The sequence below is a fragment of the Chiloscyllium plagiosum genome, chromosome 33, assembly GCF_004010195.1.
Source record: "Chiloscyllium plagiosum isolate BGI_BamShark_2017 chromosome 33, ASM401019v2, whole genome shotgun sequence".
In the NCBI taxonomy this organism is placed as follows: domain Eukaryota; kingdom Metazoa; phylum Chordata; class Chondrichthyes; order Orectolobiformes; family Hemiscylliidae; genus Chiloscyllium; species Chiloscyllium plagiosum.
Genome location: NC_057742.1, coordinates 36,504,563 through 36,526,776, shown reverse-complemented (window position 1 = coordinate 36,526,776; position 22,214 = coordinate 36,504,563). Strand labels below are relative to the sequence as shown.

The window sequence follows — 22,214 nt, the reverse complement described above, 5'->3', positions numbered from 1 at the left end:
AATGATTACATTCTTTGAGAGAATGAAAATGAGCACAGGTTAAACCAACAGAAAGAGACTAATCAGGGTTTGTGTTTAGATGAGATAATTAGTTGAGATTTAGAATTCAGTGCAGGGGCGACCTCCTGTTTAGGTTTCCCTGTCTGTCCTCTGGGACAGGAAAGGACGCTGTGAACCCATTAGCAGAACTGACAATGTCATTAGGAAGCTGCATCGACCTTTGGGTTTGTCACTTCTTCTTTTCTTGAGGATCTTACAGTTTTCTAAAGCTTACCCTGTATATCTCAGTGACCGAACCAGTGACTGCAAAGATCAGAAAGATGTTATTCTCCGTGAGTTTTTCAGCCAGCATAGCAAGTGATGGGTAATCCTGAAACATGAAACATATGGAGATGAGTTTTGTTTCCAAATACTTAAAGTAAAACTCCTCTCTTAAGCCCTGGTTCAGTTTTAATATCTGTTGAAGGAGCGTACTGTACCATTAAAAGAGAGAGAAAGCTGTTTTGCAGTGAGAGCTTGCAGGCACCTGTCATGTGACTGACTAGCAGCCTCAGACTGCACTGGAAAATTGAAAATATGTAATATTTGGCTGGAAAACAAATGCCTATGTTTTGGTTGCTTTGTTTACAACCATTTTAATTTAACCAATCAGTTTAAATTCTGCCTCAGGATACTAAAACCCAATCGATTTTGAATTTACTGTTTTGTCAACATTTGAACCAATGAGATGATCTGACGTTAGAGGTATAAAGAAGCAGACACTTTGAAAGTTAGCCAGTGAGAATACCTGCCATTTAGAGAGAGACTGACATTCAAAACACTCTCTATCAAAGGTACTTTTTTCATATGAAATATCTTTCCAGTAAAAGCCAGAAGACACCGAAGACGACAGCCACTGTCTGGTTTTGAAATTAAGTTGATGTAATTTTAATATGGGTGGCTATTGAAACAGTATATTGTTATAGAGTTGGAGCAGTTAAGGGAAAGGAGGCTTAGAGTTGTAAATAGTTGTTGTTCAATGGTCACTTTTAGAGTTAAGGAATAAATTGATATCTTTTCTTTAAATAGTGGAATTTGGGAGTTCTCTGTCACCATATTATGTCAACAGATTATGAGGTGAGGTGAGCTTTTCTGGGTGTTTGCTTTATTTAGCAGAGGGATTCACCGCTGTGTTGTAACATATCTCACAGTAGGATCTTAAGAGATTGGAAAGCTAATTGTCACAGTTTATCAGTGAGATGCTATTCACCATGATCCCATTTCTCCCCTCACACTCATGTCATTAACTCTGGGCAGTCCATCCTCATAACTTATGGCATGCCACTCTGACTGGAAAGTGAGAAAATTGTTACCTGATTGTATGATTTGTGACTGTTAAATAAACAGGGTGAAATTTGTTTCTTTTTCAATGTGTGGACACCAGCAAACTCTTCAAAACAGTGCCATTCAAATTTATGAAGGGAATAGATAAGATAGAAGCAGGGAGGTTGTTTCCACTGGTGGGTGAAGCTAGAACTAGGGGGCATAGCTTCAAAAATAAGGGAAAGCAGATTTAAGACTGAGTTGAGGAGGAACTTCTTCGCCCAAAAGATTATGAACCTGTGAAGTTCCCTGCCCAGTATAGCAGTTGAGGCTACTTCGCTGAATGTTTTTAAGGCAAATACAGACTTTTGAACAGTAAAGGAATTAAGTATTATGGTAAGCGGGCAGGTAAGTAGAGCTGAGTCCGTGACAAGATCAGCCATAATCTTATCGAATGGCAGAGCAGGCTCAATGGGCCAGATAGTTTACTCCTCGTTCTTATGTCTAGCTGGAGCCTCAGTTTAACATTGTGTTTAAGAGGCATTACCTACAAGAATGCAGCAGTCCCTCAACATTGTACCGGCATATGTTTTAACCACAACCATCTGACTCAGAGAAAAACATCCCCCTGGGTCTTGCCTGACAATTGTGTTGTGTGATGAAAATTTTATTACAATTTCATGACAGTTGGTGGAAAGGACCGCTAACACCCTGCAGAGTGAACTGGACAATGTTTGTCTAGCTGATAGAGATTGGAGGGTCTCAACAGCAGATGTAGATTGAGAAAGTGAATACTTGATGACTGTAGACCAGTGCTACTGGGAGACTGGTGGCTGTGAGAGTGGGATAGGCTGGAGAGAGTAGTAGACTGGGCGATCTCAAAATGGATGAATGCTCTTCAGAAATCAAGTGCATGTACCTAGAATTTTCAACCAGTGCTTCAGACAGCTGAAGTGCAATGCATGGTGGGAACTTGATGGAGCCAGCAGCCTTTAAACATTCCGCGCCGTCACCCCATTGGAACTATATTGCTTTCTGAACGTACCAGGATAGTGGAGGCATTGTACTCATTGTTCAGATTCATATGGCAATGCCCATCATTAGGGCGGGTGATACCAGCCAGCCTGCCGTCCAGTGCGAAGTGTGAGCCAGCATCAGTAACAAAGACCAACATGTGTGTGGCCTCCTGACGCCAACCGATATCATCCTGAAGCAAACAAAGGATTCATTAGAAGCATTCACATGCCTCCCAGCAACTACCCCACCCCCACCCCTGACACACACGCACACACACACGTAACAAAATATGGCAAACATTCCAAAAAATCGTAGAAAAAGTATTACTGCATCCATTGAATCTCTGATGGGATTTGGATGTCTCACACTTAGTGACATTGCTACTGGCTGAAAAATAATTAATAGCAATTATTTAAGGGTAACAGTGTAATCTCATATTGTCAATGCTATCATGCAGTCATGGACTACATTGAAGGCATATCTACTGTCTGTGTAGATGTTAATCCTTTGTCCTTACCTAATTGCAGGGCGGCAGTTAATACTTTTAGTTTGGCTACCTGTGCACACTGACATCCTTCTATCTTTTTTCCTGCTAAATTAACCACAGCCCACCGTGTCCAGGCCTCACCATCATAATACTTCTGTACTCCACCCATAAACATTAATTTCACATCTGGTCCCTCTGATGGCTCTTCCTTAACTCGACCCTGTCTCTTCTCTTCCTGCTCCATGAAGGGGATACAATCATGTGTTTCTCCTTCCTGATTCACATAGTTTGCTGGGTTCTCTCTCTGATCTTTAACCACTTTCATGTACTTGTCTTCTGACAACAGTGTGACTTCCCATTTAGCTTGCCGCCTCTCAGTTTGCCAGTTTCCAATAACTGGACTATACCGTGTGGAGAGTGTTTTATCACCGTCCGCAGCTGTGTCAAGGGGGAGGATGTCATTAGTGCACAGGTAGCACACTGGATGGCTCGAACACATGACTATTATTTCATCATGACGAGATCCATTTTAGCTGAATAATGTCCCACAGGCTGGAACTTGTTGTGTAACACTACTGCAGACTGATTGCCATTATTTTCACTACAAAAGAGGTGAAAAGGATTTTTCAGATCAGGGAGCCCTAGTGCTGGTGCGGTGGCTAGTGTCTGTTTGATTTTTTTCAAAGGCTATCTCCTTTCAGCTTTCTCTGAGCTAGCCCACCCCACTTTGGTAAGGTTTTGTAAGGGCCTGAGTAGTTCAGTGTAATTTTCTACAAAATTCCTGCAGTAAATTAATAGTCCTAAAATTTGTTTTACCCCTTCAACAGGAACTTTTTTTTTCAATATTGCAGTTTTCCTTTCCCGTGGAATGCTACAGCTGCCTTGTGTTACTATCCATTTCCATTGGCAACTGGCTGGAGATTACTCTGTGTCTGTTAAAATCCTTGTCCTGGCATGCCTTCTTGTTAGAACCATAAGTTCTCACATTTCTTAATGGGACTGTTCTTGGCAAAGTGCCCGTCTTTATTGCACACAAAACACACTTCCACCAACTCCCTGTTCATCTGTGTTCCCTGTAACAACTGCTGCTAGCTCCTTAATGTTCCCTTGGTTAACTTCTGTTCAAACCCCAATGAGGCACTTCCATAATTTGTGTTTTTTTATCCTCCAGTTCTTTATCCACAGATTACTTCTCCCAGTAGCAGTAAAATAACATCATACATGGATTAAAATTTCTAAAAATGCATCCATCCTTTCCATGTCAGGTAGAATGGGTTAATTAGTATTCTACTATGGAAAAAATGGACAGGGATATAAACCCTTGCATGTAATTACATCTGTTGGTCCTCCTCCTGCAAAATAAGTGTTATATTTTAGGAAAAAGTCCACCTCCTTTGTTAAATTTATCTTTCCTATTTCCTTTATCAGCTTTCTCAGATTTTAGAACATATAGCATAGAACAAAGAACAAAGAACCTTACAGCAGAGGAACAGGCCCTTCGGCCCTCCAAGTGTGCGCCGATCCAGATCCTCTATCTAAACCTGTCGATATTTTCTAAGTGTCTGTATCCCTTTGCTCTCTGCCCATTCATGTATCTGTCTAGATACATCTTAAATGACGCTATCATGCCCGAGTTTATCACCTCCGTTGGCAAAGCATTGCAGGTACCCATCACCCTCTGTGTAAAGAACTTTCCATGTATATCTTCCCTAAACATTTCCCCCTTACTTTGGACTCATGACCCTCAGTAATTGAGTTCCCCACTCTGGGGAAAAGCTTCTTGCTATCCAGAAGAAAGTGAGGATTGCAGATGCTGGAGATCAGAGCTGAAAATATGTTGCTGGAAAAGCGCAGCAGGTCAGGCAGCATCCAAGGAGCAGGAGAATTCACGTTTCGGGCATGAGCCCTTCTTCATTCCTGAAGAAGGGCTCATGCCCGAAACGTCGATTCTCCTGCTCCTTAGATGCTGCCTGACCTGCTGTGCTTTTCCAGCAACACATTTTCAGCTTCTTGCTATCCATCCAGTCTATACCTTTCATGATTTTTTAGACCTCAGTCAAGTCCCCACTCAACCTCCATCTTTGTAATGAAAATAATCCTACTCACCTCTCTTCATAGCTAGCACCCTCCATACCATCCTGATGAATCTCTTCTGCACCCTGTCCAAAGCATCCGCATCCTTTTGGTAATGTAGCAACCAGAACTGTACGCAGTATTCCAAATGCGGCCGAACTAAAGTCTTATACAACTGTAACATGATCTGCCAACTCTTCTACTCAATACCTCGTCCTAAGAAGGAAAGCATGCCATATACCTTCTTGACCACTCTATTGCCTTGTGTTGCCGTCTTCAGGAAACAATGGACCTGAACATCCAGATCTCTTTGTACATCCGTTTTCCCAGGACTTTTCCATTTACTGTATAGTTCGCTCTTGAATTGGATCTTCCAAAATGCATCACCTCGCATTTGCCTGGATTGAACTCCATCTGCCATTTCTCTGCCCATCTCTCTAATCTATCTATATTCTGCTGTGTTCTCTGACAGTCCCCTTCACTATCTGCTACTCCACCAATCTTGGTGTCATCTGCAAACTTGCTAATCAGGCAACCGATACCTTCCTCCAAATCATTTATATATATCACAAACAACAGTGATCCCAGCACGGATCCCTGTGGAACACCACTGGTCACAGGTCTCCATTTTGAGAAACTCCCTTTCACTACTACTCTCTGTGTCCTGTTGCCCAGCCAGTTATCTATCCATTCAGTTAGTACACCCTGGACCACATGCGATTTCACCTTCTCCATTAGCCTACCATGGGGAACCTAATCAAATGCCTTACTGAAGTCCATGTTTATAACATCTACAGCTCTTCAGTAGTACACAGTACAGCAGAGTACAGGCCCTTCGGCTCACGATGTTATGCCGAGCATTTATCGTAATCTAAGATCAGCCATTCCAACACATTCCTCAATTTACTGCCATCTGTGTGCTTGTTCAGCAATCAATTAAATGTGCTTCATGTCTATGACTCTACTGCTGGCACTCCACCGCTGGCAGTGCATTCCACACACCCACCAATCTTGGTGTAAAGAACCTACCCCTGACATCTCCCCTATACCTTCCTCCAATCACCTTAAAATTATGACCTCTCATGACAGCCATTTTTGCCCTGGGCAAAAGTCTCTGGCTATCTATTCTATCTATGCCTCTCATTACCTTGTACATCTATGTCAAGTCACCTCTCTTCCTTCTTCTCTCCATGTAAAAAGCCCTAGCTCACTCAACCCCTCTTCATAACACAAGCCCTCCAATCCAGGCAGCATCCTGGCAAATCTCCTCTGCACCCTCTCGAAAGAATCTACATCCTTCCTATAATAAGGCGACCAGATGACACAGCATTCCATGTGTGGTCTAATCAGGGTTTTATAGAGCTGCAACAAAACCTCGCAGCTCTTAAACTCAATCCCCCTGTTAATGAAAGCCAAAACACCATCTGCCTTCTTAACAACCCTATCAACTTGGGTGGCAACTTTAAGAGATCTATGTACATGGACCCTAAAATTCCTCTGTTCCTCCACACTGCCAAGAATCCTGTCTTTAACCCTGTATTCAGTATTCAAATTGGACTTTCCAAAATGAATCACTTTGCATTTATCGAGGTTGAACTCCATCTGCCACTTCTCAGCCCAGCCCAACAATGTCTTGTTTAGCCTGCAATAGCTATCTACCTCGGCACTACCAATAACACCACCGACCTTTGTGTCATCGGCAAACTTACTAACACACCCTTCCACTTCTTTATAGAAGTCAACCTGCCCCTCACAAGGCCTTGCTATCTTTAAACAAACTGTTTTTGCAAATAGTCATAAACCCTATCTCTGAGAATCCTTTCCAGTACCTTGCTTACCACAGCTATAAGACTGACTGGTCTGTAATTCCCAGGGATTTCCATATTCCCTTTCCTGAACAGAGGAACAACATTCACCTCCCTCTAATCAGCCAGTACTACTCCCGTGGAGAGTGATGATGCAAAGATCATCGCCAGAGGAGCAGCAATCTTATTCCTTGCTTCCCATAGTAACGTTGGATAAACGATCAGAATTTTTTTCAAACAGAATTGCATTACCAAGATTCCAATTTTCTCACACCCAAATATCTTTACAATGAGCAAATCTTTTCATCTGGAATCAAGGATTCACTCACGTGCGGGAACAATATTTGAAGTTCATTCTGGCCAGAAACTGGAATTCCAAACATGGAGCCAATTCTCAAAGATGAAGTTTTCTCAAGCTTTACGAACCTAACCTTTTAAATTAATATTTTGTCACAGGTTTCTGCTATGCACAACCACTGATAGTTTCTTAAACTGACATTACATTAACCATACATGTTCCCTACTGGCTCACACACAGCACATATCACACTTTTAAATCATCAAACATTCCCCAAAATGTAAACTAATTTCAGATTTTCAAGCTCCAGTGAACAAAAACACACAAATTGCACAGAACAACATTTAGCAGACAACAAAGGTGCATTCAAATCAGACCACAAAAAGAGTTAACCCCTCTGCAAGGTATTGCACAGACATTCAGTTGTCTTCTCTCTCTTTTTCAAGGATGAACGGAAGGGAATTTATTTCATGCAATTAATCAATTACCTAACAGGATGGAACCACACTTGAGGGGAAAAATGGCCTATTCATATTTTCACATACCTTTGATCTGCTTTATCTCATGATTCTTTCTGCAGGTCAGTTTTGAGGCAGAGACATTAAGTAGTTTGACCGTGATTGGTCATACAAAACATTGATGTAGTTGTGGGTGGGGAGAGACAATGTCAGTTAACCTGAAACTTCCCTCATCAGCCTCATGGACAGAATCCCAGGGATCTCCTGGTGGTATGGCACCTCACTGCCATACCATTACACTGGATTCAATCACAGTTTCTGGGGCTATAAAGATTGTCTCCTCTTAGCTTGGGAGACTTTCTGTCAACTTTTATTTTAAAAAGATTACTCACAGGTGATTGCCGCGCTAACATTTATTGTCCGTGGTTGTACAACTGTGTGGCTTGCTTGGTCATTCTTCAGCAAAGAAAGATACCAACTCTTGTCCACATTCCTGGTCACTGCTCAGTGACCCATCTAGAGAAATGTGGATTTTATTTTTGTTATTCACTCGTGGGATGTAGCCATTGCTGGCTGGCCAGCATTTATTGCCCATCCTTTGTTGTCCTGGAGAAGGTGGTGCTGAGGTGCCTTCTTGAACCACTGTCATCCACCAGCTGTGGGTAGACCCACAATGCTCTTAGAGAGGGAATTCTAGGATTTTGACCCAGAAACAATGAAGGAATGGCAATATGTTTCAAAGTCAGGATGGTGAGTGGCTTGGAGGGGAACTTGCAGAGGGTGGTATTCCCATTTATCTGTTACCCTTGTCCTTCTGGATGGAAATGGTCATGGGTTTGGAAGGTGCTGTCTAAGGATCTTTGATGATTTTCTGCAGTGCATCTTGTACATACTGAGCATCGGTACTGAGCACTGTGGATGTGGTGCCAATCAAGTGGACTATTTTGTCCTGGATAGTGTCAAGCCTTCGGAGTGCTGTTGGAACTCCACTCATCAAGGAAAATGGGAAGTATTCCATTACACTCCTGACTTGTGCCTTATAGATGGTGGACAGTCTTTCAGGAGTCAGCAGGTAAGTTACTCCCTGCAGTATTCCTAGCCTCTGACCTGCTCTTATCGCCATTGTGTTTATGTGGTGAGTCCAGTTGAGTTGATGGTCAATCATAACCCCCAGGGTGTTGATCGTGGGAAAATCAGTGATGGCAACACCATTGAATGTCAAGGGGTGGTTAGGTTGTTGCTTATTGGAGATGGTTATTGCCTGGCCTTTGTGTGGTGCAACTGTTACTTTCCACTCGTCAGTCCAAGCCTGAATATTGTCCAGATCTTTTTGCATTTGCATGTGGACTGCTTCAGTATCTAAGGAATCACAAATGTGCTGAACATTGTCCAATCATTGGCAAACAACTCCAGTTCTGACCTTATGATGGAAGAAAGGCCATTGATGAAGCATCTGAAGATGATTGGGCCTAGGACACTACACTGAGGAACTCTTGCACAGAGATGGAGAGGAGAAATGGAATCTGAGAGACTCATGTTGTCCATATAGCTAATATAGTGGCAAAACTTATTGTCTGCACTGGTACTGCTGATATTCAGGAGTGCCAAAACTCAGGCAGAGGAAGTACATATCGTTTGAGCCAGTGATGGATAAATGACAGCCCAAACTGGTTAGAGTAATGGCCTGCTTTTGCTTTTTAATTACTTTCTTTTCCACATGGTGATAATCTCCATTAGGAAGCTGAGTGTACGATGCCAGAGAGGAGTTTGTAAATTGGTTGATGTCCTGGCCGTAAAAGTGGCATCCGGATTAGGATAGAGGCTGGTTTATGCAGGGACTGAGAGAAAAAATATGACTGGGAGTGCTTTGAGGTGCAGGACCTTCCTTCTGATGATCCACATTAGCTGAAGCTTGGGTGGGTGATGGCAAGGTCTACCTTTACTCACCGTGCACACTGTAGCCTGAAGTATGGCATCCATTCCCCCTTCTGGTGTGTCGCGATTTCGAGAGACCTGCTGTTTAATTACTTCCTCATTAAACTTCTCCACTTCTTCCGTCAGCTTGAGTGCATTTATAAATCCAAAGACAGGTCTACACGACTGGCTAAGTCTTAAAAATGAAATCACAAAAATGTCAATGAACATTGGTCTTGTGCTTAGAATCATACCACATAAATGCCAGACAATGACCGTCACCAATAACAGACACTCTAACCAATGCCCCTTGACATTCAACTGTGTTACAATCACTGAATCTCCCATTGTCAACATCCTTGGGGATACCATTGACCAGAAACTCAACTGGACTCACCACACAAACTCAGTGGCTACAAGACCAGGTCAGAGACTAAAGATACTGCGGCGAGTAACTCACCTTGTGACACCACAAAGCCTGTCCACCATCTACAAGACACAAGTCAGGAGTGTGATGGAATATTCCCCACTTGCCTGGATGGGTGAGCTCCAACAACACTCAAGAAGCTTGACACCATCCAGAACAAAGCGACTTGCTTGATTGGCACCATATCTACAAACATTCAGTCCCTCCCCCATTGGCTCTCAGTAGCATCAGTGTGTACTATCTACAAGGTGCACTGCAGAAATTCACCAAAGATCCTTAGACAGCATCTTCCAAACCCACAACCACTTCCACGTAGAAGGACAATAGCAGCAGGTACTTGGGAACACCACCACCTGCAAGTTCCCCTCCAAGCCACTCACCACCCTGACTTGGAAATATACCGCCATTCCTTCACAGTCGTTGGGCCAAAATCCTGGAATTCCTTCCCTTATGGCATTGTGGGCCAACTGACAGCAAGTGGACTGCAGCAATTCAAGAAGACAGTTCACCATTACCTTCACAAGGGCAAATAGGGATGGGCTATCAATGCTGGCCAGCCAACGACACCCAAGTCCCACAAATGAATTTTTTAAAAAAAGAGGCAATTCAGCATTTGGGCTGACTCCCTGAAAGAGCCATCTAATTAGTCCCATATCTCCAACTCATTTCCTGTCATCCTGTAAATGAAATATCTACATCTAATCCTGTTTGGAAGTTACAGTTGAATCAGAAATTCACACCCTTTCAAGGAAGTATATTCCAGACCAAAGTAACTTGTTGGTTTAAAAAAATCTTCATTTCCTCAGATTCTTCTGACAATCATCTTAACTCTGTGTACTTCTTCTTTTCAATCAAACTATCAGGTTCTTCACTCACTCCTTCATCAAAAAGTCATAATTATGGATTGATTGTATGCTACATGTTAAATCTCCAATTTGCTTTCTCTGTTCCAAGGACAGTGATCCCAGTTTCTTTAATCTCTTGTGAAATCCCTCTCATGATGGTTCTCATCCGTGCTGAGGCCTGTTAGGGTGGAGGGCCGACAATTTCTGTTTCAATTTGAATATTCAGATTTCCCATGCCAAATGCAGTATGGGCTTCACTCTGGACTATTACATGATGTCTGATTAAGCCTATCTGATTACTGATCCTTATGCAGTGCTTGGCTGTATGATCTTGTGGGTAGAGCTAATGAGTCAAGTGACTAACTGCCAAGGCTGAGAAAATTCTAGAGAAAATCCTAGCTATGACAACCTGGATGTTGAAAGTTCTTCAAAGTTCCATGATGTTTGAGTCATGTAAATAAACCTCAAACTATTTCTACATATCTTGGAGGTTAATCAGAAAAATAAGATTTACAGCATCTCAATCAAAACATATTTACAGTGAGGCTTGATTTATAGAACGGGGAGAAAGTGAGGTCTGCAGATGCTGGAGATCAAAGCTGAAACTTTATTGCTGGAACAGCACAGCAGGTCAGGCAGCATCCAGGGAACAGGAGATTCGACGTTTCGGGCACAGGCCCTTCTTCGAAACGTCGAATCTCCTGTTCCCTGGATGCTGCCTGAGCTGCTGTGCTGTTGATTTATAGAACACAGAACATAGAAAAGTACAGCACAGAACAGGCCCTTAGGCCCACGATGTTGTGCCGAGACTTAATCCTAATGTAAAATATAGTAACTTAACCTACGCACGCCTCAACTTACTGTTATCCATGTGCATGTCCAGTAAATGTCGCTTAAATGTCCCCAATGACTTCACTTCCACCACCACAGCTGGCAATGCATTCCATGCATTCACAACTCTCTGCGTAAAGAACCTACTCTGACATCTCCTTTATACCTTCCTCCTAATATCTTCAAGCTATGACTTCTCGTACCAGTCAATCCTGCCCTGAGGAATAGTCTCTGGCTATTGACTCTATCTATTCCTCTCATTATTTTGTACATCTCGATCAGGTCTCCTCTCTTCCTCCTTCTCTCCAGAGGGAAAAGTCCGAGCTTATTCAACCTTTCTTCATAAGGCAAGCCCTCCAGTTCAGGCAGCATCTCCAAAGCCTCTGTATCTTTCCTATAGTAGGGCGACCAGAACTGTATACAATATTCCAAGTGTGGTCTCACCAGGGACTTGTACAGCTGCAGCAAAACCTTGCAGCTTTTAAACTCAATCCCCTGTTAATGAAAGCCAAAACACCATATGCTTTCTTAACAACCCTGTCCACTTGCACGGTACCCAATGAGTCATGACATAAAAATATAATATACAAACAAATTATTATTGCTGATAGTGAAGGGACATCGATTAGCAAAAGTTGGGTGGTCATACCATTTAATAAGACTGTCCAATCAATGTGAAGGTATTGTGTACAAAACCAAAATATTGCAAATGCTGGAAAGTTGAAATAAAAGCAGAAAATGCCAGAAACATAAAGTTCTGATGAAAGATCATTGACCTGAAGCATTAACTCTGTTTCTCTCACCACAGAGGCTGCTAAATCTGCTGGTTTTCTCCAGCACTTTATTTTTGTTGAAGCTATTGTACATGTTCAGTAATACACTGGAATAGGACAGTAAAATCCTGTACACTCACTGGTAGTACTAGTTTACTGCTGTATTAGATTAGATTCTCTATAATGTGGAAACAGGCCCTTTGGCCCAACCAGCCAACACTGACTCTCTGAAGAGTAACCCATCCAGACCCATTTCCTTCTGACTAATGCACCTAACACTATGGACAATTTAGCTAACCTGCACATCTTTGTGTCTATGGGAGGAAACCGACGCAGACAAGAGGAGAATGTGCAAACTCCACACAGTCACCCGAGGCTGGAATCAAACCTGGGACCCTGGTGCTGTGAGGCAGTAGTGCTAACCACTGAGCCACCATGCCACCCCACTATTGAGTAGTCTTCCTGCGAAAGATTATGGATGGATTGGAGAGGGTTCAGACAAAGTGAACAAAAATGGTGCTGGGACCAGTGGCTCAATAATAAAAGAACTTGATCTAAACTTGAGCTTGGGTGCACAAGTAAAATTAAGTCTGCTTTCTAAAATTTTTTTTATTTTTATTTTTATTTATGCAATGTAAATTTCCAGAAAAAAGGGAAGTCTTGCAATTATAAAAATGTAGACAGAATATGTTGGAGAGAGAAACAGACTCTGTTTTGAGTCTGTATGACTTTTTCTTTAGTTCTTTAGAACTAAAGGGGGCTGAAAAATCACGGGATGGGAAGAAGTACACATGGAACAAATGGTGAGGGTTACCAGAGTGAAAGATAAAGGGAGTGCAAATAGTGGTAAAGGGATTATTGAGATATAAAATAGGTGTTAATGCTAGGTGTGAAAACAAGCAAATACTAGGTGTGAAAACAATCCACTCAGATAAAAACCACGAAGACACAGATGTGACATTGTGGGTGTTTTAACAAATGGAGGATAATGTTCTGAGCTTGTCAAACTCAACACTGAGTCCTAAGTGAAGTGACCCAGCAGAAAATGAAGTATTTGTGGTGCAGCAGAACCAAATCAGAGCTGTTACTACATGTTTAAGGTGCTTAATTGATGTGGCAAGCAACTGGAAGTTCAGGATCATTGATATGGACACAGTGGAGCTGTTTTGTAAAGTAGTCATTCAGTCTTTGTATGGTCTCCCAAACGTAAAGGGGAATGCACTTCGAGCTGCAAATGCACCAGATAAGATTGAAAGATGTACAACTAAGTTGCTGTTTCACCTAGAAAATGTACTTGGGCCCTTGGAAACTGAAGAGGGAGAAGGTAAAAGAGCAACTGTTACCTGCCATGGTTGCATGGGAAGGTCCCATGGGGGAGGTGAGGAAGTGTTAAGAGTGATACAAGGGGTGGACCAGGGTGTCATGCAGGGAATGTTCCCTGTACAGTGTGAACAGTTTAGGGGAGGGTAAGATAGTTTTGGTGCTGGCATGCTGATAGAAGTGGCTAGACATGGCATTACAACCTCAAAGCAACTTTTTAAAGTAGTCACCATTGTGGAACAGGGGACCCAGTTTCTAATTGGTGCAGTGAATGCTTCCACATGCGACAAAATGATCATGATCAGATAACTGTGTTACTTTTCAGTGTTGTTATTTAAGGGATAATTTTTGGCCAGGATAATGAAGATATTATCTTGCTTCTCTCTGAAGTAGCCCTTAAGATTCTTTTCATTTCACACTTGAAGGAGCCGTGGTTTAAAATGTCATCTAAATAATGGCACCATCAACAATGCAGTCCTCCCAACTCCTGTACTCAATATTCTGACAAATAAAAGAAAGCATACCAAACTCATTCTTCATTATTGTCTTATCTACCTACTACTCCACTTTCAAGGAGCACTCCAAGGTCGCTTTGTTCAGCAACACTCCCTAGGACCTTACCATTAAGTGTATAAATCCTGCTAAGATTTGCTTTCCCAAAATGCAGCACCTTGCATTTATCTGAATTAAACTTCATCTGCCACTTCTCAGCCCATTGGCCTATTTGTTCAAGATCCTGTTGTAATCTGAGGTAACCCGCTTCGCTATCCACTACACCTCCAATTTTGGTGTCATCTGCAAACTTACTAACTGTACCTCTTATAGGTCTAACTGTACCTCTTATAGGTCTAACTGTACCTCTTATAGGTTTAAGGTGAGAGGGGAAATCTTTAAAAGGGACTTAAATGGCAGTGGGAGCTGCCAGAGGAAGGGGTGGAGGTGGGCACAGTTACAACATTTAAAACCATTAGATTCGATTCCCCAAAGTATGGAAACAGGCCATTTGGCCCAACAAATCCACACTGACCCTCCGAAGAGTAACCCACTCAGACCCATTTCCCTCTGACACCTGACACCATGGGCAATTTAGCATGGCCAATTCACCTGACTTGCATATCTTTGGACTGTGGGAGGAAACCAGAGCATCCGGAGAAAACCCATGCAGACACGGGGAGAATGTGCAAACACCACACAGACAGTTGTCCGAGGCTGGAATTGAACGCGGGTCCCTTGTGCTGCGAGACAGCAGTGCTAACCACTGAGCCACCGTGCTGCCCATAAACACATACCCTGCAAGCTTGAACCTGCAACTTTTAAACCCCAGTGACGAACCTGGTCAGTGTGGGGATTGAGCCCCTGACCATGGCGTTATTAGCACCATCTGGATGGGTATGTGAAGTTTTAAAAAATTCATTTGCTGGACGACACTTGCCAGACAGCATTTATTGCCCATTCCTAATTGCCCAGAGGGCATTTAAGGGTCAACCACATTGCTATGTGTCAGGAGTTACATGTCAGCCAGACTAGGTAATGATGGCAATTTCCTTCCCTAAAGGGCATTAATGAACCAAATGGTTTATCCAACAATCGACAATGGATTCATGGTCATCATAAACTTTTCAATTCCAGATATTTATTGAATTCAAGTTCCACCAATGCCGTGGCAGGATTCAAACCCAGGTCCCCAGAACGTTATCTGGATCTCTGAATTAACAGCCCAATGATAATATCACTTGGCCATTACCTCCCCGCATAGGGATAATAAGGGCCAAATGCTGGCAAATGGGACTAGATTAATTTCGAACATCTGGTCAGAATGGACAAGTTGGATGGAAGGGTCTGTTTCTGTGCTATACAACTTTAAGACTCTATTAGTTGTTACATTTAGTATTAGCACCAGTCTGCGACACAGTCTACAAGGATTTCTCAAGTGTTGGGAGCATTGGGAACCATTACCTACACACTTTGTGCCATTTTCAATGGTATTAGTGAAGATGATGAATATAAACATGAGTCTTTCTTTGCTTACCGAAGGCAGGGGTTTTCGATTTCTGCTTCTGAGGTCATGTAAATATATGGAGAGACTGGCTTGTCGACAAAAGCTCCAAAGCCCAGCTGCAGGTTGCTGGTGACTTCAGCCATTTCTTTAGCCACCCTTGTGCCAAGTTCCTGGATGGTTTTCAAGTCGTCTTTCATAGAGAATGAGAGATCCATTAAGTAGTAAATGTCTACAGGATAGTCCTCCACTTGACGTACCTGGACTGTGAATGATGTGGATTCTCCTGTGGGAAGTGAGAAAGCAGAAACTTATAGAAAACATGAGAAATCAACATCCTGAATCCAGGATCAGTGGCAAGAAACATTTCTCTTCTTCAGAATTAGTCACTTACTATGTGGTATTCAAAATTCTACAGGGCTCGACATGATAGGTGTAAGAAGAATTTGGGAGGTGGAAGGAGGTCCAGAATCATGGGATGCAGTCTCAGATTATGATAGACATTCCTACAGAGACTACAAGAAGGACTTGAATGCTAGGCCTCAGTCCTTCATGAGGCTTTGTCTGCAAGTCCATTTCACATCATCAAGGCACTCCTGTATATTAACACTTTCAGACCCTTTTTCCCTCCCTCCCCACCATCCCTATCTCCCTTGTTCGATGGTGCTCATTCCTTTGAGGGCCTTTGTCAGTTGGATATCCCAGCAGCCAACACTGGGAAAGTCTGAGCGATTACTAGCCCTGGGATTCCAGCACCATTAAAGACACCACTGCAAAAGGATAGAGATATTTTGGGTGGCCAGCATTCACTGAGGGAAGGCATAGCATTGTTCATGTTATTGTAAAGGAGATGCAGTATATAGTGTGGAGGACTTACAACAAACATACAAAGCATCGGTGAGACCTCATATTTTCATTTTATAAGGGACTAAGGTGAAGTGAAAGTTGGACTGCTAAATAATAATTACCAGGAGAGTTTTCCAACTTGAAAATTAAGTGCAATCTTTTCTTTGTTATGCCTGACAATGTTGATTTTAGAAGCAATGAGAGAGAGAATCAGAGATTGAGTGGCACTGAGAGTGTTTTGAGAAAGGAAAGTCTGTTTATTGACAACCCTCTGATTGGTAAAAACAAGGACTGCAGATGCTGGAAACCAGAGTCTAGATTAGAGTGGTGCTGGAAAAGCACAGCAGGTCATGTAACATCCGAGAAGCAGGAAAATCAATGTTTCAGGCAAAAGCCCTTCATCAGCCCTTCCTTTCATCCTAACCCTCTGATTGGTTGAGCTGCAGATTATTAAAAGTTATTAGAGTTAGGACAGCAGTGAGAGAAACTTCCAGAGTCTACGAACCAAAAGCATCCATCTCTCCTTCTCTCTTGATGAGGAAAAATATGGAAACGCAAGAAAGTTTAAAAGAAAGAATTCTAACATGATTTAGGACTACTTGATTAAATGTTGAATTGAAGGGAAAAAAAAATACAAAAGACTGTGAGAGACAATTTAAACTATTACTGAAATCTGAACTTGAGATCTTTGGAACTTTATCCTGTCAATAGTCTTTCCCATTGGTCTGTGTAAACCTGTTTCTCTTCCATCTTTCTGAATTGTGAACCCACATGTGTATTTGGTTCGGGAGCTTAGAACTTGAGGACAAAGATCAAAAAAAGATTAAATTGAGTAGGATTCATATTCAGAGAGTGGTTATTATGTAGAATTCTCCTTGTCAGAGAGTGGTACTGGATTGATCATTCAAGTATATTCAAGGTTGAGTTATACTGATTTTTGTATGACAAAGGAATCAAGGGTTACAGGAGAGCTGACGGAAAAGTGAAGTTAAAATCCCAAGCAGATCAACTAATCTTCTATTATTGAATATGGACTAGAAACAAGGCACAAATGGTTTTCTCCTATGGAAGTCATATGGGGTCTAGGGTGTACTAGCTAGATGGATAGAGAATTGGCTGGGCAACAGGAGACAGAGTAGTAGTGGAAGAGAGTTTCTCAAAATGGAGACCTGTGATCAGTAGTGTTCCACAGGGATCCAGGCTGGGACCACTGCTGTTTATGATATAGATAAATGATTTGAAGGAAGGTATAGGTGGTTTGATTAGCAAGTTTGCTGATGACACAAAGATTGGTGAAGTAGTAGACAGTGAAGGGGAGTTGGGCAGAGAAATGGCAGATGGAGTTCAATTCAGGCAAATGCGAGGTGATGCATTTTGGAAGATCAAATTCAAGGGTGAACTATACAGTAGATGGAAAAGTCCAGGGAAAATTGATGTACAGAGAGATCTGGGTGTTCAGGTCCATTGTTCCCTAAAGGCGGCAACGCAGGTCAACAGAGTGGTCAAGAAGGCATGTATTGAATACAAGACTTGGCAGGTCATGTTACAGTTGTATAAGGCTTTGGTTTGACTACATTTGGAATACTGCGTACAGTTCTGGTTACCACATTACCAAAAGGATGTGGATGCTTTGGAGGGGGTGCAGAGGAGGTTCACCAGTATGTTGAGTGGTATGGTGGGCACTAACTATGAAGAGAGGTTGATTAGATTAGGATTATTTTCATTAGAAAGACAGAGGTTGAGGGGGATCTGACTGAGGTCTACAAAATCATGAGCAGTATAGACAGGGTAGATAGCAAGAAGCTTTTTCCCCATAGTGGGGTCTCAGTTACCAGGGGTCATGAGTTCAAAGTGAGAGGGGAAATGTTTAGGGGAGATATGTGTGTAAAGTTCTTTATGCAGAGGATGGTGGGCGCCTGGAACGCGTTGACAGCAGAGGTGGTAGAGGCGGACATAATAGTGTCATTTAAGATGTATCTAGACAGATACATGAATGGGCAGGGAGCAAAGTGACACAGATCCTTAGAAAATAGGTGATAGAGGATCTGGATCGGTGCAGGCTTGGAGGACCTAAGGGTCTGTTCCTATGCTGTAATTTTCTTTGCTCTTTGTTATGTATTGTACACAATAAGTTTTGAATGGGCTACAACATGTCTAGCATTACAAGTGTCTACACTTCAATAGTACTTATTTTATGATCAAGAACATCAGGATGACCTTTATTCTGGCCTCCAAATCATTTATCTATATTATCAACAACAGTGGTCCCAGCATGAATCCCTGTGGAACACCACTGGTCACAGGTCTCCATTTTGAGAAAATCCCTTCCACTACTACTCTCAGTCTCCTGTTGCCCAACCAGTTCTGGGCGGCATAGTGGCTCACAGCACCAGGGACCCGGGTTCAGTTCCTGCCTCAGGTAACTGACTGTTTGCCTATTCTCCCTGTGTCTGTGTGGGTTTCCTCCCACAATCCAAAGATGAGAAGTGGCAGATGGAGTTTAATTCAGATAACTGCGAAGTGCTGCATTTTGGGAAAGCAAATCTTAGCAGGACTTATACACTTAATGGTAAAGTCCTAGGGAGTGTTGCTGAACAAAGCAACCTTGGAGAGCAGGTTCATAGCTCCTTGAAAGTGGAGTCGCAGGTAGATAGGATAGTGAAAAAGGCGTTTGGTATGCTTTCCTTTATTGGTCAGAGTATTGCGTATAGAAGTTGGGAGGTCATGCTGAGTCTGTACAGGACATTGGTTAGGCCACTGTTGGAATATTGCGTGCAATTCTGGTCTCCTTACTATTGGAAAGATGTTGTGAAACTTGAAAGAGTTCAAAAAGGAATTACAAGGATGTTGCTAGGGTTAGAGGATTGGAGCTATAGGGAGAGGCTGAACAGGCTTGGGCTATTTTCCCTGGAGTGTCGGAGGCTGAGGGGTGACCTTATAGAGGTTTACAAAATTATGAGGGGCATGAATCGGGTAAATAAGCAAAGTCTTTTCCCTGGGGTCGGGGAGTCCAGAACTAGAGGGCATAGGTTTAGGGTGAGAATGGACGAGTTGGACCGAAGGGTCTGTTTCCATGCTGTACATCTCTATGACTCTATATGCAGGTTAGGTGAATTGACCATGCTAAATTGCCCATAGTGTTCGGTACATTAGTCAGGGGTAAATATAGGGTAGGGGAATAGGTCTGGGTGAGGTTACTTTTCATTGGGTCTGTGTGGACTTATTGGGCCAAAGGGCCTGTTTCCATACTGTAGGGAATCTAATCTCATTTACAAAGGGAAGCAAACAAAAGAAAGGTAACTAAGAATATAGTTAGTTTAATGTTAATATTGAAAAAAATGTAAGAGCCTATTACAAAAGATGTAATAAAAGACCATTTAGAAATAAATTGCATGATCAAACAAAGTCAACGAGGCTTCATGAAGGGAAATCAAGCCTGACAAATTTATTAGCATTATCTGAGGAGCTAACAAGGCAGATAGATAAAGGGAAAGCAGTAGAAAGCAGTATTTAGATTTTCAGAAGGCACATTAGATGAATTAAGAAGGTAAGTACCAATGGTACGCAGGTAGTATATTAGTGTGGATAGAGGATTGGCTAACTAATAGAAGACAAATTTGGGATAAAGAGGCCATTTTCAGATGGTAACCTGGAACTAGTGTAGTGCCACAGGGGTCAGTGCTGGAACAATAATTATTTACAATATATATCAATGACACTGATGTGGCAAGTGAATGCACTATAGTCAACACAAAAATATGTGGGAAAGCAAGTGTTGTTGATGATGCAAAGAGTCTGCAGAGGGACATAGACAGGTAAAGCAAGTGCACAAAAACTTGGAAACAGATGAAATTCAATGTGGGGAAATGTGAGGTTTTGCACTTGGGCAGGAAGAATAGAGGAGCTGAATATTATTTAAATTGAGAAAGATTGCTGAAAGGTGTAGTACAGAGGAATTTGGGAGTCTCGTCCATAATTTGCAAGTAAAGTGGGTAATAGGGAGAGCAAATAGAAAGTTGGCCTTTATTTTAAAGGGAATGAAAAATATAAGTAAAGAGGCTTTGCTAAAGCTATTCAAGGCACACAATTGACCACAGCTGGAATACTGTGAACAGTTTTGGGCCTTTATCTAAGGAAACATATATTGACATTGGAGGCAATCTATAGAAGGTTCATTAGGCTAATATCCAATTTGGAGGGACTGTCTTATGAAGATAGTATGATTAGATTGGGCCTGTTCTCATTTAAATTTAGAAAAATGAGAAATGACTTTATTAAAACATACAAGATACATAGGTAGATGTGGAGAGGTTCTTTTCCCTTGGGGAAGAGTCTAGGTCCTGAGGGTATAATTCTAGAATAAGGGGTCACGTGTTTAAGACAGAGATGAGGAGGAATTTCTTCTCTGAGAGAATTGTACATCGATGGAGTTATTCATCATAGAATACTGTAGACAGTTTGTCATTAAGTATATTTAAAATGGAGATAGACAGATTTTCAATCACTAAGGGATTCTAGGGTTACAGAGAAAAGACAGGAAAGTGGAATTGAGAATTATCACATCAGCCATGATCACATTGAATGGCAGAGTAGGTTTGTTGGGTTGAATGCTCTTATATCTTATGATTCTGAGGTAGTAAAAGGTACTGTATTAAAACACGTTCTTTCTTCCATCGAAACGTAGATAATAGGAGCAGGAGTCGGCCGTTCAGCTCCTCATGGCTGATCATAAACCTTGCTACCCTATCTGACTGTCTTCCCATATCCCCTAATCCCTTTAGCCACAAGAGCTATGTCTACCTCCTTCTTAAAAACACATGATAGTCTGGCGTCAACCACTTTCTGTGGCAATGAATTCCTCAGGGTCATCACATTGAGTCTTTCTCCATTTGGGCAGTGAAATGTCACTTCAGCCACTGCCTCAGAGTTTCCATCCAAATTGGTTTGCATTGCTGTAGCTTAAGGGAGAACTCAAACTTGCTCCCACTTTATGCAGGAAGACAAACATCGACTTACCAATGGTAAATTCGATCGCAGGAGTTACTGATTCCATTAGAAATATAAGTTCCAGTGATCAAGCCATTAAGGAAAGTTCAGGGATTGTTTGCGAAGGTGGAGATACATGATTTAGGGGAGGATCTCACAACCCTTGCCCACAGAGGGGAGAAATGGACATGAGAATAGAGACAAAAATGTGCAGGAAACAGGAGATGTAGCTCTTGTATAGTCCATACCTCTACGCAGGCTGAGGCTGATCTTTTGAGGAGAAAATTGCACAATCGCCTCCGGATTGTCACTTGACCCTTTGCTGCTGAGGGGCAAGTTCTTCTCAATTCGGAAATAACTCTGGGGATACTCAGTCGCATTCTCTGCGCAACCTTTCTGGATTAAATTCTCTTTGAGGTCACACCATGAAGAGCTGCTCCCAAAGTCCTGAAATGAGTCAAAAAACAATCCTCTTTGTAAATAAAAATATAACTTATAACAGAGTCTGCAAAGGTAATGTTCATGATAAAGAACACTTGTGAAGGAAGACAGGAATAGTACATCCTGCAATGTTGTTCTGAGATGGAAGCATTCTGGATTAGTGGTGCTGGAAGAGCACAGCAGTTCAGGCAGCATCCAAGGAGCTTTGAAATCGACATTTCGGGCAAAGGCCCTTCATCAGGAATAAAGACAGTGAGCCTGAAGCGTGGAGAGATAAGCTAGAGGAGGGTGGGGGTGGGGAGAAAGTAGCATAGAGTACAATGGGTGAGTGGGGGAGGGGATGAAGGTGATAGATCAGGGAGGAGAGGGTGGAGTGGATAGGTGGAAAAGGAGAT

General features: G+C 42.2%; 1 protein-coding gene across 3 annotated transcripts in view; it reads right to left on the bottom strand.

The window, feature by feature from the left end:
* LOC122540019 (integrin beta-3-like) overlaps positions 1–22,214 on the bottom strand; it is a 99,762-nt gene that overhangs the window by 48,150 nt on the left and 29,398 nt on the right. For all 3 annotated transcript variants that reach the window (XR_006309230.1, XM_043675308.1, XM_043675309.1), the window contains exons 3-7: positions 21,627–21,825; positions 15,580–15,832; positions 9,388–9,550; positions 2,348–2,509; positions 275–370 (exon numbers count right to left, since the gene is read on the bottom strand). Coding sequence is in view for 2 of the 3 variants with exons in the window: in XM_043675308.1 (XP_043531243.1) it covers positions 275–370; positions 2,348–2,509; positions 9,388–9,550; positions 15,580–15,832; positions 21,627–21,825 (873 nt within the window). In the remaining variant the exon portion in view is untranslated. The remainder of the gene's footprint in view (positions 1–274; positions 371–2,347; positions 2,510–9,387; positions 9,551–15,579; positions 15,833–21,626; positions 21,826–22,214) is intronic.